This window comes from Mytilus californianus, unplaced genomic scaffold, assembly GCF_021869535.1.
Source record: "Mytilus californianus isolate M0D057914Y unplaced genomic scaffold, xbMytCali1.0.p SCAF_18, whole genome shotgun sequence".
NCBI lineage: Eukaryota > Metazoa > Mollusca > Bivalvia > Mytilida > Mytilidae > Mytilus > Mytilus californianus.
This window is the reverse complement of record NW_026262666.1, coordinates 12,358,953-12,377,602: the sequence shown is the minus strand read 5'-3', so window position 1 is coordinate 12,377,602 and position 18,650 is coordinate 12,358,953. Positions and strand designations below refer to the sequence as shown.

At 32.6% G+C, this 18,650-nt stretch overlaps 1 protein-coding gene across 5 annotated transcripts in view; it reads left to right on the top strand.

Annotated features, from left to right (window-relative positions):
* Positions 1–156: 156 nt before the first annotated feature.
* Positions 157–18,650, top strand: part of LOC127726713 (serine/threonine-protein phosphatase 6 regulatory subunit 3-like) — a 52,831-nt gene continuing 34,337 nt past the window's right edge. For all 5 annotated transcript variants that reach the window (XM_052234185.1, XM_052234184.1, XM_052234183.1 and 2 more), the window contains exons 1-11: positions 157–410; positions 3,681–3,748; positions 5,187–5,266; positions 6,008–6,094; positions 8,305–8,491; positions 9,313–9,450; positions 13,695–13,760; positions 15,461–15,555; positions 16,161–16,274; positions 16,850–16,979; positions 17,709–17,867. In XM_052234185.1, coding sequence (XP_052090145.1) covers positions 3,689–3,748; positions 5,187–5,266; positions 6,008–6,094; positions 8,305–8,491; positions 9,313–9,450; positions 13,695–13,760; positions 15,461–15,555; positions 16,161–16,274; positions 16,850–16,979; positions 17,709–17,867 — 1,116 coding nt within the window. In that variant the 5' untranslated portion in view covers positions 157–410; positions 3,681–3,688. The remainder of the gene's footprint in view (positions 411–3,680; positions 3,749–5,186; positions 5,267–6,007; positions 6,095–8,304; positions 8,492–9,312; positions 9,451–13,694; positions 13,761–15,460; positions 15,556–16,160; positions 16,275–16,849; positions 16,980–17,708; positions 17,868–18,650) is intronic.

Sequence of the window (18,650 nt, the reverse complement as noted above, 5' to 3'; positions counted from 1 at the left end):
AGCGCAGGTGCTTGATAATTAAAAAATAAAATCATTTCATGTACAATTTTGTAATGGAAATAGTAATTTAATGTCATTTTATCGTTTTAGAATTAAAAATAAAATTTATACAAATTTCTCGTGAGAACGTAGAAAATTGATTATGGGATATTCAGCGTCGCCATTTTGAGAAGTGCTCGTTCCCGCCTGACATGATTAATATCATATATATATTGGTTATTCAATGATCTGACGATTAATTATTGCAAAACCCAAACCATAGAATCATATTTAACTTATTGCATTTGATGTCATGAATCCTTCAACATGAAAAACTGGAAATGAACCAAGAAACCCGTGGAGTCTATTTGATATTGAAGAAGTTTCTCCGTGTTTACATTTGATAAAATAAATCACAGTCTTCTCTAAAGGTTAATAAACAAATTCTATGCATTATTTTTATACAGTTATCACTCTTAATTAATGCAGAGTCAACATAAATGCTGCTTATTTCACTGGCGAGCTCTAAATTGACCGTTTACGTGTAGTACTTTCAGTTCACGTAGGTTTTGCTGTGTAATGAGTATGTGGGTATACAACTAAAAAATGTGTCCTGTCTATCTAATAAAACACAACTGTTGCAAATGTTAGTGTTGCATTCTGTGCGTAATAACATGTTTTATTATCTGCTGTTGTTTTGCATGCATATTTATACTCGTGATTTATTAAGGTCAAAACATGGCTATAGTGTTTTGGTGTACTGTGTGTAATATTTGTGGCAAATCAAATGCTTTTAAATGATGGTATAGGCAAAATCCCCAAAAGAAATCAAAGGAACCATATTATTGCCTACCATGTTGTACCGGAGTGGTAAAGACAGTATTTGACCAACCTACCTACAGGTTGCTTTAACTGTTGGACCTGTCAGTTCTGATTGCCAAAATAACACCAGGTCCCCCTATTTCACTTTTCAGCTGGTCCGATTGTTGGACTGTTTCATACAGACTTAAAGAGTCCCTGTGGTTTGATCTGTCAATGTTTGGTAGTTTGTAATTTAATCATTGGACATTGGTTTCCTGTTTTATCTTTTCTAATTGTGGTCAGAAATTGTTACTTTAAAACCAGTTTAAGTGATTTTCATGGCAGAGTGGTGGGTTACATTCACCTTGTCGCTATTCATTCTTCAGGATAAACTTTTGAATCTTACAGTACAGGCCAGAATCTGAATATTATAAAAATTTTAGTTATATTCTATTAGCCTGCAGAGACAATTTTTACTGGGCCTGTGGTTGAGTGCGAAGACTGCCCTATTTATTTCAATCCAGATAAGTTCTGAAATTACACAACTTTTTCATAATGTCACAAACCTGGGCCCTATTTATAGCAGACTACACGAAATTCGTCGGACAAATCCGGTGAATAATGGATAATCTCATAAACATGGTTAACCAGCCGCATTTTTGCGCCTGTCCCAAGTCAGGAGCCTCTAGCCTTTGTTAGTCTTGTATTATTTTTAATTTTAGTTTCTTGTGTACAATTTGGAGTTTAGTACTGAACTAGTATATATATTTGTTTAGGGGCCAGCTGAAGGACGCCTCCGGGTGCGGGAATTTCTCGCTGCATTGAAGACCTGTTGGTGACCTTCTGCTGTTGTCTTTTCTATGGTCGGGTTGTTGTCTCTTTGACACATTCCCCATTTCCATTCTCAATTTTATTGGTGTGGTAAAATTTTGTTGAATTCTGGTCCGAATGTCTGGTGGTGTTTTTTTCATGGATTTTTTCTAGCATTCTAACAAAATTCCCAAACGATCTCATAATTCATTTTCTTCTTTACTATTCATGACAGCGATGTTTATTTTGTTCAGCCGCTAGCTTTATGTCGAAAATCACCAACAAGTAATGTGTAAATCTGAGTAAACCATATCTGACTGACAAAAACAACAGACAATGGCTGCCATCAATCGGAAATGTAGACAATACCGGATCAGATTCCGGGAACGGATAAAGCTTATTCCGGGGTTTGCCGATCAAATACAGTAAATAAATTTAATAAATCCAAGCAGGTCACAAAATACAGCTATGAAATATAATTAAACACTAGAATTGAAAACCAAAAGATATATAAAAAAGAAAGAAGAAACAGGAAATATTTTATACAGCATGTACAGAAACTCTTAAAATTATTTTAAGTTCACAAATAATTTTCATGTCATGTGACACTACATTTCTTTATCAATGAAATGCATTCAAGCAATTGTGCACAACTTCCATCAAAATATACACTCTTGTCACATGATTTTGTTTTTGTACATTTTGAGATGAGAAATAAGATGTAAAAAAAAAGGTCTTGTAAATTTTCATTCGGTCTGGTAAAACTAGGTTGTTTACCAGACCGAATGTCCAGTCAAAATAAAATTCATTCGTGTAGTCTGTTATAGGTTTACACTTGTGGGGCATGTTTACTTGAAAGATGTATAAAGGAATTAATTGTTATGAGGCCAAAAGTAAAATTAAAATAGTTTGATGTTGTCTACATACCCTCTTTAAAAGCAGCCTTCCCGAAAATTTCATAACTCATATTTTAAATTTTGTTTAAAATGTTTTTTTTTTCATGCTTTAAAGTTGTTTTCTTGTCTTGTAACTAATGTAGTTGGCCAAAAAATAAATAAAATCCCTACCCATCTTCCCAACACCCCAAGGCATGGGAAGGCAACGTCAAACAAAGAATTTGTTAAGGGTGGCCTGAATAAGGATATTTATAAACCAAATATTTTTTTAATTCATATTAAATGTTTGAAAAATAAATATATAATATATATGTATATATATATTAGATTAATTAGTTCATTTCTTTTTGGAACAAAATGACATAGTTCATAAAATCTTGATGGGTGACTGTCTCATTTGAATGAGTAGCTCCAGTTAACTTTAAATTGCTTGTGGGTCAAAAACCTTTTGAGTCTTAATATTTTCCAATGTACTTTGGCTTATAAATGTGTGAACATTTTCTGGTCAGTAATTTTTTTTCCAGGTAATTCTGTGTTTTTGATTGAAACTGTGTTTTTTTTTTAGTGCTAAAAACCTTACCTGTAAACTGCAACAATCTGACAGCTGATCAAGTGTATTAGTTGCAAACAAAACTATCTGTCGGGGGTTCTATAGTTTTAATAAATAGTTGGATAAGAACAGGAAGAAAACCACCATGTGACCCTACCCTATCCCAATGCTCGTTATCCATCGTATTGTAAACACATTTTTCAAGTGATAATTCATACATTATGATCACACGAAAAACAATACTGATTGGCTTAGTTTCTCAAACCTTTTCACAAATGGAAATCTTGTTTTAAGGCTATTTTTACGATCAAGATACAAATTAACAAAGGTTTAAAATTACTGAAGTTTGCAGGTATGTTATATATACACTTACATTCCCTTAAATAGCCGACAAAAAAGTTTCACAATCTAAAGGAAATTGTCCAGAATTATTCTGCATCCAACTTGTGTTCTGAATTGTTTTGACACACATATCCAGTTAAACATCTCTATTACTGTATTGCTGAAGCTAAACCAGGGGAAATTAAATAATTGTTTTACTTTATTCTTGATTTCAAATTGTGTTCTTTGGATTATAGCTTGTAGCTGTGTCAGCCATAACTACTTAACATAACAGAATCTTAACTTAATCTTTCTTTTTCCAGATAACAAGATGTTTTGGAAGTTTAATCTTATCACAACTTCAAAAATTGATACCTTGCTTGGGAAGGAGGTAAGTCACAATCAATATTGTTAAATTGCACCTGGTTTTTATATACCTTTTTCTGGATTTCTTTAGTATGATGGACTGTAGGGAACACATTACATTATTGTAGTAATTACTGTAAATTCAAAAATTATTGTGAGGTTTTTATTATTGCAAATAATGCGACAAGGTGAGTATCGTAATAATTAGAACTCGCATTCAGATATCTGATATATACATCAGTATGCAGATTTTCCTGAAATCACAATAAGTAGTCTCGCATTTTTGTCCATTCTTCAAAAATCGCAATAATAAATGAACGTAATAATTACTGAATTTACAGTACTAGAATTACAGTTGTTGTAGTTCAAAAAAGTATTGGCTATTCAAAAGTCATACAAAAAAATTTCATCCCTTATAATGGCATTTGAATGGTGTCCAAATCAATTGCAAAAAGTTATGATATATATTGTTTTTGTCGCCATCATCATTACTTTGATTAAACCTTTAATTTAGAATGCGCCAAATTTCTCTATTTAAATTAAGGATTTATTTTGTAAAAGTTATTTGAAAACATAAAAAATCTGTGTTTATTTCTAGGGAGCTTACACTTAATACCAGATATTGAGAAATTTGTTTATTGGTGAAACAGTTATTTTTTACAAATTTTACCAATAGTAGATTTTCCATCAACTATCAGGTGCAGAAGATCCTGATTGGGATTGATCGTTATACATTTAGATTAACTTTCAAGTAATTATAGAAAATAAAGACAACACCCATGTTATACCAAAATAATAAAGAATTTATTATAGATATAAGAAGATGTGGTATGAGTGCCAATGAGACAACTCTCCATCCAAGTCAAAATTTATAAAAGTAAACCATTATAGGTCAAAGTACGGTCTTCAACACGGAGTCTTATGTCTACATGTTTCACCACATGAGTGACGTCATCAGGACAGTTACCATGGTTACAATAAGAAAAATTATCCCTGAAGTACATTGTATGTAAATGTGGACTTCAGGAAGTCCACATATTCTAACCATCCTGATGACGCCAATTCTTTATTATTTCGGCATAACATGATGTCTTGATTTTCTATAATTTTATGTACGTGTAGAAAGACAACTATTGAATACCACTAGGTATCCACCCTAACTTTACCGCTACCACACGTTGACCACTTCAGGGTGTTGGTTCACTTTACCCCTTTATGAATACCACTAGGTATCCACCCTAACTTGACCGCTACCACACGTCGACCACTTCAGGGTGTTGGTTCACTTTACCCATTATAATTTTCAGGTAGTTAAAGCTTGCATCATTTGACTCCTTGTTTATTGTTCTCTACTAATGTGTAACTTTTATTTACATACCTCCTTTGTATACACTAGTGTAGGTGTGTCTTTGCTTGATTGATTTCCATATTTGAAGTCAGGAGAATGATGGTTTATTTTACAGGATGTCACTCTCCAAGAATTAATGGATGAAAATGATATACTACAGGAATGTAAGGCACAGAATAAAAAGCTCATAGATTTGTAAGTGTTGATACAGTAGTTCATGATGAATAATAAAGTGCTTGAAAAAGAGACCTAAGTCAGGTGCCTGTAATTCAGTGTTTGTCGTTTGTTGCTGTATACCATATTTAATTTTCGTTCATTATTTTGTACATAAATCAGGCCGTTAGTTTTCTCGTTTGAATTGTTTTACATAAATTTGTCATTTTTGGGCCTTTTACAGCTGACTATGCGGTATGGGTTCACTCATTGTTGAAGGGCATACAGTGACCTATAGTTGTTAATTTCTGTGTCATTTGGTGTCTTGTGGCGAGTTGTCTCAATGGCAATCATACCACATCTACTTATTTTTATATATACTTGAATATTTACCAAAAAAGCTCAGCATTTCCAAATAACAATATACATTACTAGGGGACTTGTATTCCAGCAGACTTAACATGTTAACTTGCACGTTTTAAATAATTAGAAATTTGATCATTGTGTCAGTATTGTACATCTAGCAGGTATATCAGTATGTCATTAGGACTGTTCCTCCAAAAAATTATTCGACAGCCACCCTTAGCTGAGATTTAGAAGTGCCTTCCCTTGGCCCATTCCGTCAAATGTTGGTTTTTCTGGAACAGCCCTTAGCATGCACTTTCTGAATATGCATGTAATATAAGTTTGCCAATGTTTTGAAGCCATCGTTCTTAATGAAAATTTTGAGTTACAGAAAGTGAATATCAGATTTTAAATATAAATTGTCTGATCTACTTTCAGCATTATAACACCAGAAAACATGGATTGCATGGTTAAAATGATAACCGTAGAGCCAGAGGATGAAGAAGATGAGAAATGTAAATACAGGTGAGTAGATTGGTAATTTAAATACTGGTTTAAAATCACTCTTGGTTGGAGGTTGAGTTTTCATAGTAGTAATTGCTCTTGATTGCCGTTGTTTACCTCTGAAATACATCCATAATAGAAAATCAAAGGATATGGGGTATTCATCCATGATTCAAAATCAGTGCATCCACAGCAAAAAACACTTATTGCTGTTCTTCATCAGACATCTCAAAGTGAAAGTGAGGCCTTCAACACAGAGCAAAAAAAAATAAAACCCTCACCCTACTGTAAGTTTTAGACAGTCCCTAGCACCGGTTTGAATTGATTTCTTAGGGAAATGATTAGGATAGACTTTGTAACATGTAACACCATCAAAATCTGGCTCGGTCAAAAAAGAGCATACTGGAAAGTAGTACATATTTAAAACAAAAAGGTTCCTACACATAGATGTAAATAGACCTTATCACTATTTGGGAATCTGCAACACATGACCTGAGAATTTGCGACACTTGAACTTTTGACTTCAAACAAAAATCACTTATCCTTTGTGGCGTCAGAAATTTTCTCTTATGCGATCAAAATTTTACAGAAAACTCTGTGACAAATAGCGATAGGTGTATATAAAACTATGTAGAATATATTTTAGTGATTAAGGTATCAAATGGAAGGCTTAAGGACTGGTGATCCTTGTAGAACACATATTGGCTGATAATTTGAATAATACAAAAATGTATGAATGAATTCTAAAATTGAGGGCATAATATGCCTGTTTCTCATATATATTTTAGTCATTATATTAGTATATGACAGTGTCATTGTTATGATCTAATTATTTATCATATCTAATAAACAGCAATCACCTGTCTCACAGTGATTCAATGTCATCAACTCTTATGACAGCAAGACTGACATTTAACATGTTTAACTGAAACACTTGTGTGTATTATAATGGGGTTAGATATTAGCACTTTCCACCAGAATCCAAATGACATGGTTTCTTAAATATAGATCACCATAAAGCCTTCAACAATGAGCAAACTTCTAAGGTATAGTCAGCCATAAAAGGCTCTTATGATGGTTATTGTATGCATGCATCTGAGAACTGGTATTGGTGTCACATGTAAGAAAAGTTAATTCACATACACACATACACTACTTAGTAATACATATTGTATCAGCTCCAAGGATCTGGAAATTTTTTCACACAATTTCGATCATTTTGAGATGACTTAAAAGTTGGGACCTTTTTTAAATTGTCGAAATCACACTAAATTCACAGCAGTAACGAACTGGTATTGACAGTTTCGTCGCATTTACTGCATAAAATTTCTTAAAATAAAATGTTCCAAGTACAGTTCATGGAAAGCAACTGTTTAAAATTGAAATGATTTTAATGACTCAAAATGGTAAATTTCTCAGACATCACTAATATTTCTTTCGATTTTGAAGACAAAATTAGAACAGGAAGTTTTGCGACAATACTAAAGTATTAATAATTCCGGATTCATTTCTGGGATTTGTTCTGTTTATCAAATTGGATGGAAATCACAGGAATTTTAATTTTATTACTTTTAAAGTTGTCTGAATACAACAGATAATAGTTGCACTCGTTTAATTTAGCATGAAATCATTTTGCATTTTACAATTAAATGTCTTATCTGGTGAAGACAGTTTCACGCATGCGTATTACATTGTAAATAAAGCACATATTTAACTCGTGAAAAATTACTTTTTCTACTTGTCCTTGCTGAAAAGTAATTAAATAACGAAGATAGTTGTCTCGGAATTTTAATTTCTTTATAATACTAGTTCTGAGCTTGTGATCACTGTCCAGTGTGAATTAAAAACACAGGTAAAAAGTGATTAGAGGTCATTAGCCAATATTTCCTGGAGGCATTATTATAGTTATTAGGAGTGCCCTCAGGATTATATCATTTATGCTGGAGTGGCAGTTTTATTACAGGAAAGGGATTACAAGACAAAAACAAGTGTAAATGGTGATTAAGAAACACGATCTCAATGTAATGACCGAAATTATTTCTGTAAAAAAATATGTCCTAAATCCCAATCTGACCTTTAGGACAAATAGCTATCAGTTTAGGTCATGACTGGCAAATATGACCATTTCCGGACCCTTGATCAGCTCTGAATAATCCTGATTTTCCAGCTTGCTTTATAAGTTGTTTGTTCTGTGTGACACTAATACTGAATCTGTAATTTCTTTCCAACAGATTTCCAAACACAGCATGTGAGCTGTTGACCTCTGACGTCCAGCAGATTACAGATGCTTTAGCTGGAACAGAAGAATTAGTTATCAAATTGTATAGCTTTTTAGAGGGAGAAAAACCTCTCAACCCATTGTTAGCTAGTTTCTTCAGTAAAGTTATGGGATTACTGATCACTAGGAAAAGTGAAATGGTCAGTATTTATCTCTTAACCTGATGCCAATACTTGAGAATTGAAACAAGTATTGTCAAGTTTTTTGTTAGCAAGGAATGAAAATAAATATAACTTTGCCATCTACACATAGGATACTCTTTAAAAAAAAATTGTGTTTAAATGCCTGTTCTATGCAGAAGGACTATCAAATTAAGTAATAACTGTTAATTCTGAAATTTTGGCGCACATTTATTATTGCTATGGTTGAACAATGTACAAAAATTGCAAGATAAATTAGTGCAATTTCAGGAAATTTCGGAATACAAACTTTAAAATTTAAAAATGAGTCTTTGTTATTTTGCGAAACCTATGCCATTGCAATTTTTGCAATACTGTGGAGTCAATATTATTCGTTGGACACCCATTTTCCTGGATTTCGTGGGTACAGGCGAACAACGAATTTAAATGTGCAACGAATGACACATTTTACTATAAGGTTGTTTGCAAAACCATGAAAATGTAAGTTTTCCTAATTCCACGAAAATTGGCACCCATGAAAATAAATGATTTCACAGTAATGAAAGACTTTGTAAAAATTTCTAATTCATTCTGGGTTAAGATTTTTAGAAAAAATGAGAATACATGGTATACCACATTTAATCTTACTTGATGATTGTTAATATGAAGAAATGCATCTATGGTCTCTCATGATTACCATAATACAAGTCTAAAGAGTCAGTTAAAAAATAGTTATGACTTTATACATATATAATTTGGGTCACTCCTATGATTTCAAGAATGTTATTACAAATTTACAGACCATTATAATGACTACTGAAGAAATTTTCTTTTTTTTCCAGATTTTTGAATTTTTAAAGTCACGAGAAGATTTTATAGGGCAACTTCTGCACCATATTGGTACTTCAGCAATAATGGACTTGTTATTACGGTTGTTGACTTGTATAGAATGGATTGAGCTTAAAAGAGCCGTTGTTGAGGTAAGCTATAATAATGGATATATTACAATTGTTTAGTTTGTATGAAACAAAAATTGTTGGACTTAATGAAACAGGCTGTAAAGAATAGGTTGGGCTTGAGGGAGTAGGCTAGCTGTAAAGAATAGGTTGGGCTTGATGGAGTAGGCTAGCTGTAAAGAATAGGTTGGGCTTGATGGAGTAGGCTAGCTGTAAGGTATAGGTTGGACTTGATGGAGTAGGCTAGCTGTAAAGAATAGGTTGGGCTTGATGGAGTAGGCTAGCTGTAAGGTATAGGTTGGACTTGATGGAGTAGGCTAGCTGTAAAGAATAGGTTGGGCTTGATGGAGTAAGCTAGCTGTAAGGTATAGGTTGGACTTGATGGAGTAGGCTAGCTGTAAAGAATAGGTTGGGCTTGATGGAGTAGGCTAGCTGTAAAGAATGATGGACATAATGTATATTATGGACTTTGTGATAAGGTTCACTAAGTTTAAAGATGATTCGCTACTCTTGTTTTTAAAATTTTGTCAGATATTCGGAATCCTTTAGTTTTATCCATGTGATGCCAGTAAATATTTTGTCAGCTAAACCCCTACTTTTCTTTTCATAATTTTTTATACGACCGCAAAAATTAAAAAATTTTTGGTCATATATTGGTATGACGTTGGCGTCGTCGTCGTCCGGCGTCGTCGTCGTCCGAAGACACATTGGTTTTCGCACTCTAACTTTAGTTTAAGTGAATGGATCTCCATGAAATTTTACCATAAGGTTCAATACCACGAAAGGAAGGTTGGGATTGATTTTGGGGGTTATGGTACCAACAGTTAAGGAATTAGGGGCCAAAAAGGGGCCAAAAATAAGCATTTTTGTAACTTCCAGACAATAACTTGTGTGTAAGTGTATGGATCTCTCTGAAATTGTACCACAAGGTTCCATATCACAAAGGAAAGGCTGTAATTGATTTTGGGGGTAATTGCCTCAAAATTTTAGGAATTAGGGGCCAAAAAAGGGGCAAAAAACAAGCATTTTTCTAGTTTCATGACAATAACTTGTGTGTAAGTGTTTGGATATTTCTGAAATTGTACTACAAGGTTCCATATCACAAAGGGAAAGCTGGAATTGAGTTTGGGGGTAATTGCCCCAAACGTTTAGGAATTGGGGGCCAAAAAGGGGCCAAAAATAAGCATTTTTCTAGTTTCCAGACAATAACTTGTGTTCAAGTGTATGGATCTCTCTGAAATTGTACTGCAAGGTACCATACCACAAAGGGAAGGCTGGGATTGAGTTTGGGGGTGATGAATCATAAGGGGGTTCAAAAAATTTGGGGGGGGGATTTTTTTTTTTCTTTTTTTCCTTTTTTTTTTCTTTTAAAATTTTCCATTTTAAGTTGGTTATTTCTGATTAATATTTAAAAGCAAATAATAATGATATGGTAGGAGATACACACCAAACAGGATGTGTAAATTATTATCTAATAAGTATTGTGCAATAGCAAGAAATTTTCAATTGCACAGTATTGCACAATAGCAAGAAATCTTCAATTGCACAGTATTGTGCAATAGCAAGAAATCTTCAATTGCACAGTATTGCGCAATAGCAAGAAATATCCAATAGCACAATATATCGCAATAGCAAGAAATTGTCAATTGTACAGTATTGCGCAATAGCAAGAAATATTCAATTGCACAGTATTGTGCAAAAGAAGATACTTCGTATAAATTGCTTATTTCTTGATCAATTTCAATGGGGTTTTATTCTTGAATTCTTGGGGTTCTTTAATATGCTGAATCTAACCGTGTATTAAGTTTTTGGATTTTGGGCCCTGTTTTTAAATTGGTCCACATTGAGGTCCAAAGGGTCCAAAATTTAACTTTGTTTGATTTCATCAAAAATTGAATTATTGGGGTTCTTTGGTATGCTGAATCTAACCGTGTATTTAGATTCTTAATTTTTGGTTCCGTTTTCAAATTGGTCTACATTAAGGTCCAAAGGGTCCAAAATTAAACTTAGTTTGATTTTAACAAAAATTGAATTTTTAGGGTTCTTTGATATGCTGAATCTAAACATGTATTTAGATTTTTGATTATGGGCCCAGTTTTCAAGTTGGTCCAAATCGGGGTCCAAAATTAAACTTTGTTTGATTTCAACAAAAATTGAATATATGGGGTTCTTTGATATGCTGAATCTAACCATGTATTTAGATTTTTGATTTTTGGGCCCCGTTATCAACTTTGTCCACATTGAGGTCAAAAGGGTCCAAAATTTAACTTTGTTTGATTTCATCAAAAATTGAATTATAAGGGTTCTTTGATATGCTGAATCTAACCGTGTATTTAGATTCTTAATTTTTGGTTCCGTTTTCAAATTGGTCTACATTAAGGTCCAAAGGGTCCAAAATTAAACTTAGTTTGATTTTAACAAAAATTGAATTTTTAGGGTTCTTTGATATGCTGATTCTAAACATGTATTTAGATTTTGGATTATGGGCCCAGTTTTCAAGCTGGTCCAAATCGGGGTCCAAAATTAAACTTTGTTTGATTTCAACAAAAATTGAATATATGGGGTTCTTTGATATGCTGAATCTAACCATGTATTTAGATTTTTGATTTTTGGGCCCCGTTATCAACTTTGTCCACATTGAGGTCCAAAGGGTCCAAAATTTAACTTTGTTTGATTTCATCAAAAATTGAATTATTGGGGTTCTTTGGTATGCTGAATCTAACCGTGTATTTAGATTCTTAATTTTTGGTTCCGTTTTCAAATTGGTCTACATTAAGGTCCAAAGGGTCCAAAATTAAACTTAGTTTGATTTTAACAAAAATTGAATTTTTAGGGTTCTTTGATATGCTGAATCTAAACATGTATTTAGATTTTTGATTATGGGCCCAGTTTTCAAGTTGGTCCAAATCGGGGTACAAAATTAAACTTTGTTTGATTTCAACAAAAATTGAATATATGGGGTTCTTTGATATGCTGAATCTAACCATGTATTTAGATTTTTGATTTTTGGGCCCCGTTATCAACTTTGTCCACATTGAGGTCAAAAGGGTCCAAAATTTAACTTTGTTTGATTTCATCAAAAATTGAATTATTAGGGTTCTTTGATATGCTGAATCTAACCGTGTATTTAGATTCTTAATTTTTGGTTCCGTTTTCAAATTGGTCTACATTAAGGTCCAAAGGGTCCAAAATTAAACTTTGTTTGATTTCAACAAAAATTGAATATATGGGGTTCTTTGATATGCTGAATCTAACCATGTATTTAGATTTTTGATTTTTGGGCCCCGTTATCAACTTTGTCCACATTGAGGTCAAAAGGGTCCAAAATTTAACTTTGTTTGATTTCATCAAAAATTGAATTATTGGGGTTCTTTGATATGCTGAATCTAACCGTGTATTTAGATTCTTAATTTTTGGTTCCGTTTTCAAATTGGTCTACATTAAGGTCCAAAGGGTCCAAAATAAAACTTAGTTTGATTTTAACAAAAATTGAATTTTTAGGGTTCTTTGATATGCTGAATCTAAACATGTATTTAGATTTTTGATTATGGGCCCAGTTTTCAAGTTGGTCCAAATCGGGGTCCAAAATTAAACTTTGTTTGATTTCATCAAAAATTGAATTCTTGGGGTTCTTTGATATGCTGAATCTAACCATGTATTTAGATTTTGGATATTGGACCATAATAGGTGAATGTCCAATTTAAAATTTTTAAGTTCTTAGACCACATTCATTCTGTGTCAGAAACCTATGCTGTGTCAAATATTTAATCACAATCCAAATTCAGAGCTGTATCAAGCTTGAATGTTGTGTCCATACTTGCCCCAAATGTTCAGGGTTCGACCTCTGCGGTCGTATCAAGCTGCGCCCTGCGGAGCATTTTATTTACATATATTTTTATAAGCCATTTTTGAAAATCTTGTAAAATCCTTGTTATTTTTTCATAGTTTTTGAAAGAATAAAGGTGCCAATGTTAAATGCATGAAACATCTAGAGAGAATCATTTCCCACCAAATTTTTAGTTGATTATATCTCCAAAACAAGGACACAGACATGTCCTTCATTTATCTACCACCAATTTATAACAAGTCTTTTAATTAAACAGGGAAGCAAACATCCTTAAAACATATTATTTCCCCACTCACAGTATGTAATGTAAACCATGATGACCTTGTTGATTTGGACAATCTCCTGTATGTAACTTACTCTAGTAGATGTTAAACAGATAGTTATTGGTAACTTAATTTACTATGATATGTTATTGTTTCAGTGGTTAAATGAGAAACAGATAGTAGAACGACTTGTTGACTGCCTTGTATCTGCAGAGGATGAAGAGGTACAGATAATCAGTATTTGTTTAGATAAAGGAATTTACAATTAAATGTAGCTTTTATAGATTTCAAGTATTTCCTGATGATTCCTTTATTTTGATGTTATAAGGGAAAATTGTATTTTTGTGGATACTTGATTTTGTATAAAGTAAGAAGATGTGGTATGATTGCCAATGAGGCATGTTCACTAGAGTCAAAATTTATTTTGTTGAAATTCTTAAAAGTCATGGTTCTTATATACCCATGAAATTCTCTACAGTTAGTACTAAGGAATCCACAGTAATTAGCATCTTATAAAACTAGCAAAAAACATTTTCCCGTAAAATTTGCATTGATTTACAGATAGAAATAAGTAGATCTGGTATGATTTTCAATGAGACTTCTATCGGCTAAATGACATTGAGGTTGGAAACTATAAATCACCATAACAACCTTCAACAATGAACAAAACCTATTCTGTCTAGTAAGGTATAAAAGGCCATGTCATGACAAATTGTAAAACAATTCAAGATGGAAAACTGAAATGTCAGAAATGGGTAAAATACATTAAACAAAACAGCAAACATTGCAGACAACAAGCACAGACACCCACTGAATTGCATGCACATAAAAAATGTGGATGGGTTAACTTACTATATTCCCATATTAGATCTGCTCCTTGATTTGAATATTTTTTTTAGTTTACATCCCTTTCTGGTATAAAGTAATTTTGTTTATCCTAAATTAACTCTAAAAGTTATATGTACCAGACTACACGAATGAATTTTATTTTTACAGGACATTCGGTCTGGTAAACAACCTAGCTTTACCAGACCGAATGAAATTTTACCAGACCAATTTTTTTACATATAATTGTATATTATCCGACAAAATACAACAAACTTATGACTTGTTGTGCCCTACTCCTCTCAAAAATGCACAAAAACAAAGTCATGTGACAAGAGTGTATATTTCGATGAAAGTTGTGCTCAATTGCTTGAATGCATTTCAGTGATAAAGAAAAGTAATGTCACATTTTATTGGATTTTGACATGAAAATTATTTGTGAACTAAAAATAATTTAGAGTTTCTGTATAAAATATTTCCTGTATCTTCTTTCTTTTTCTTATATCTTTTGGTTTTCAATTCTAGTGTTTATATTTCATAGCTGTATTTTGTGAACCTGCTTGGATTTTTTATTTTTTTATTTATTGTTTTTGATCGGCAAAACCCGGAATTGGCCTTATCCGTTCCCGGAATCTGATCCGGTATTGTCTACATTTCCGGTTGATGGCAGCCATTGTTGTTTTTGTCAGTCAGATATGTTTTTACTCGGATTTACACATTACTTGTTGGCGATTTTCGGCATAAAGCTAGCGGTTGAACAAAATAAACATCGTTGTCATGAATAATAAAGATGAAAATGAATTTCGAGATCGTTTGGGTATTTTGCTCCCAAAATTGGGAAAAATGTAGGGTTTTTAGAAAAATCCATGAAAAAAACAACACCGGACATTCGGACCGGAATTCAACAAAATTTTACCAGACCGATCCATTATTCACCGGATTTGTCCGACGGTCCGACGAATTTCGTGTAGTCTGATGTACAAGCAAAATATAATTTCAACAAGCATTTAACTTGCATATTCCTGTAAATTATATTCCTCGCCCGTTTATTGTACCATAGGACATTTTCAATATGACTGGTTCGTTTTACTTATTACAGGTACATTGTAACAGTGCACAATCATTATGTGATATTGTGAGGTTAGGTCGTGAGCAACTGAATCAAGAAAATCCACTCCTGTCCACAGTAGAACAGTAAGTTTTGAAGACAACAAAAATTGTGTACTTTATCTTCAGTGTTGATCCATTTAAATATACTTGGTACCCATGGAAGGCATGTTGAAAATGGGGTAACTGCCTATAAAGAAATTTTGAATTACACAGTACAGACAAGTATTTGACACCCACCCATAGTTGAGATTCTGAACCTGCCTTCCCTGGGTCCAGTGTATTTTTTATCGAACAGCTCTATGATTAAAGCATATATATATTTGGGTGTGTACAATGTACAATGAAGTTAAGTGAACCATAAAATTGATATAACCTTTATAGAACTAAGGATATATGGTATGATTCCCAATGAGACAACTTTTCACCAAAGTTCAAATGAAGTTCATGTAAGCAATTAAGGCAACAGGACAGCCTTCAACAATGAGAAAAACCTAAACCGTAAACCATTATATGGAACAGGTATTAAACAAGTGACAGAAACCCCTGTTTGAATAATTTCTTCTTTTATTTACTGTATCTTATGAAAAAAAATATCATTGTTGATCAAACAAATAAGAAAACTTAATTTTATGCATTATTGAAACAGTTGGTTATTTCAGAATTTAATATTATAATGATGTTTATTTCAGGGAGGAAACTGTAGCTAAATTATTAACTAATATGTTAGGACAAGACAAGAATGAATCTGTTATAGTTAATGGTCTCTCTGTGATACAAACACTGTTAGAATTTAGGAAACAAAGGTAAGCATAACAGATTTGTCAGTCAGAATAGCAATGATTTATCTGATACAAACACTATTACAATTTAGGAAACAAAGGTAAGCGTAACAAATTTGTCAGTCAGAATAGGGAAGAATTTTATTTTTGTTGGTCCAGCTGAAATATTGGAGACACTTAAGGTTCCCGCTGGGCCATTATTTGTAACCAACAAACAAGTTATTTGAGATTTTGGGTAAAATTTATTGAGACGGAAACCTATAAATACAAGTTCACAAAAAACAGATGAAGATACCATACAGTCTAAAACTCCATTTCAGTTATATTAGAAAAAAATAGATGATTTGAAACAACTTTAACACAGAAAGTCAAAGATCATTCATCAACACCTAATTCTAAATAGACCAAATGTTGCATAAACTTTTAAATGTCTCAATTGATTAAGATTTAAGAATTGTATGAATCTTGCAACTTCTCATATTTACTTTAACTCAGTTTTTTGAGAAAGCTGATTACTTCTTGATAGTGTAAATTTAATTTCCATGTTATATTTTGTACTTCTTGTTTTCATGAAATAAATTTCCATGTCTCATTTTCAGCCCTGAAGGTTCACAAGAGCACATTGCTTCCATAGACACAGATCGTTTAGCACAAGGTGTTAGCAATGTTTTATTAGCAGTCACTCCTAGGTTAAAAGATTTTCATAATTTATTGGTGGAACCTCCTCAGGTTAGTTCAGCTAGTAGTAGACATATCAGATTTATAATTACTTTGTACTAAGAAAAAATATACTTTTTTGAAATGAAATGTTGATTCCAAGCTGAGAGGGCAAGCTCTATTGGTCTCGGTAGAATGCATTTGTCTTATGTATAGTGTAAATCTGACCAAATGACTAAGTTTAAAACTTGCCTTTCATGAAGGTACTGTATCACTGCAGATGGAAATTGCTTATTTATACGAATGTTACAGTATTCCATCTTATAATGCCCCATCAATAAAAGTTTCTTTTCTGTGGGAACACAGTTGTGAATACTGGTTTTCATTTAATATAACAATTCTTTCTGACTGGTAGCTGAAAAAACCAGTGTATTAAAGCAACTGTTTTGTAGCATTATGTAAAGTTTTCTTTTAATAGATAAATGCATAAATTACACGTCTGTGTAGAAGACATGTCAATTGATGAAAGAACTTTTTTTTGTATTTCATTTAAAGTTTTCTTTAGAAAATGTAAAAATTACACATCTGTGTAGAAGTCATGTCAATTGATGATAGATGTTTTATTTGTATTTCATGTAAAGTTTTCTTTTAATAGAAAAATGTAAAAATTATACGTCTGTGTAGAAGACATGTCAATTGATGAAAGAACTTTTTTTTGTATTTCATGTAAAGTTTTTTTTAGAAAAATGCAAAAATTACACGTCTGTATAAAAGTTATGATAAGTTTTATTTGTATTTCAGCAACGGTTCACTTCAATGCCAACAACTATAGGCACATTAGAACCTCCTCTAGGAAACACACGTTTACAGATTGCCAGATTAGTTTCAGCTTTAGTTTTAACCAATACACATTCTGTCAACATAGAATTAGCAAATTTAGGGACCATTGGTGTTTTATTTGTAAGTATCTTTAACTTCGGTTTGAAAATTGTCCATTCTGTTTCGTAAATTTTGCCATACTTGAAATTAATATTCCAAGGTATTTTTTTTTGTTAATTCTTTTTGCTTATTTGATATGAGTTATACTGTGTAAGCCACATTTCTGAACTGCTTTGCAGACACTTCCAGTTAGGCAAAATTGTGAATATTCATAACACTTACCAAGCATGGACATTTTTCTTCATGTGTAATCTGACAGCACTTTGAACATATATTCATATTGCTACACAAAGACAACAACATCGTAGATTACTGCAAGGAAAATCTTTATTATGGGTGTTGTCCATTTTGGAAAAGACACTGACAATTCATTATTAACTTTTACTTTCACTTTCATTTTAACGTTGTCAAATCAATTATTGTGACGTTACGTCTTGTTAACCTTTGTAACCCCATATGCACCGCATTTTATGTACTTCAGTATTTGTTTTCTATGTTTAAATTGTCCTGAAGACGCCACCGTAAGTGGCGAAACCTGTAGACCATAATAAAGATTTTCCCTGCAGTAATCTACGATGTTGTTGTCTTTGTGTAGCATTATTTTCCTGAGGTTTTAAGACAACCGCAGCACACCTCTGGGTATCCATCCTGATTACTCTCTACCAGCCTGTACCGTTAGAAGGTGTTGGTTCACTCGATGCAACCATATATTCATATTGTTCAAAATTTGTTCAACTTTTATATATATTAACTATTTTTAACTCCATTGTCACCTGTTATTCTTTTTCCACTGAGTCTTTTGTA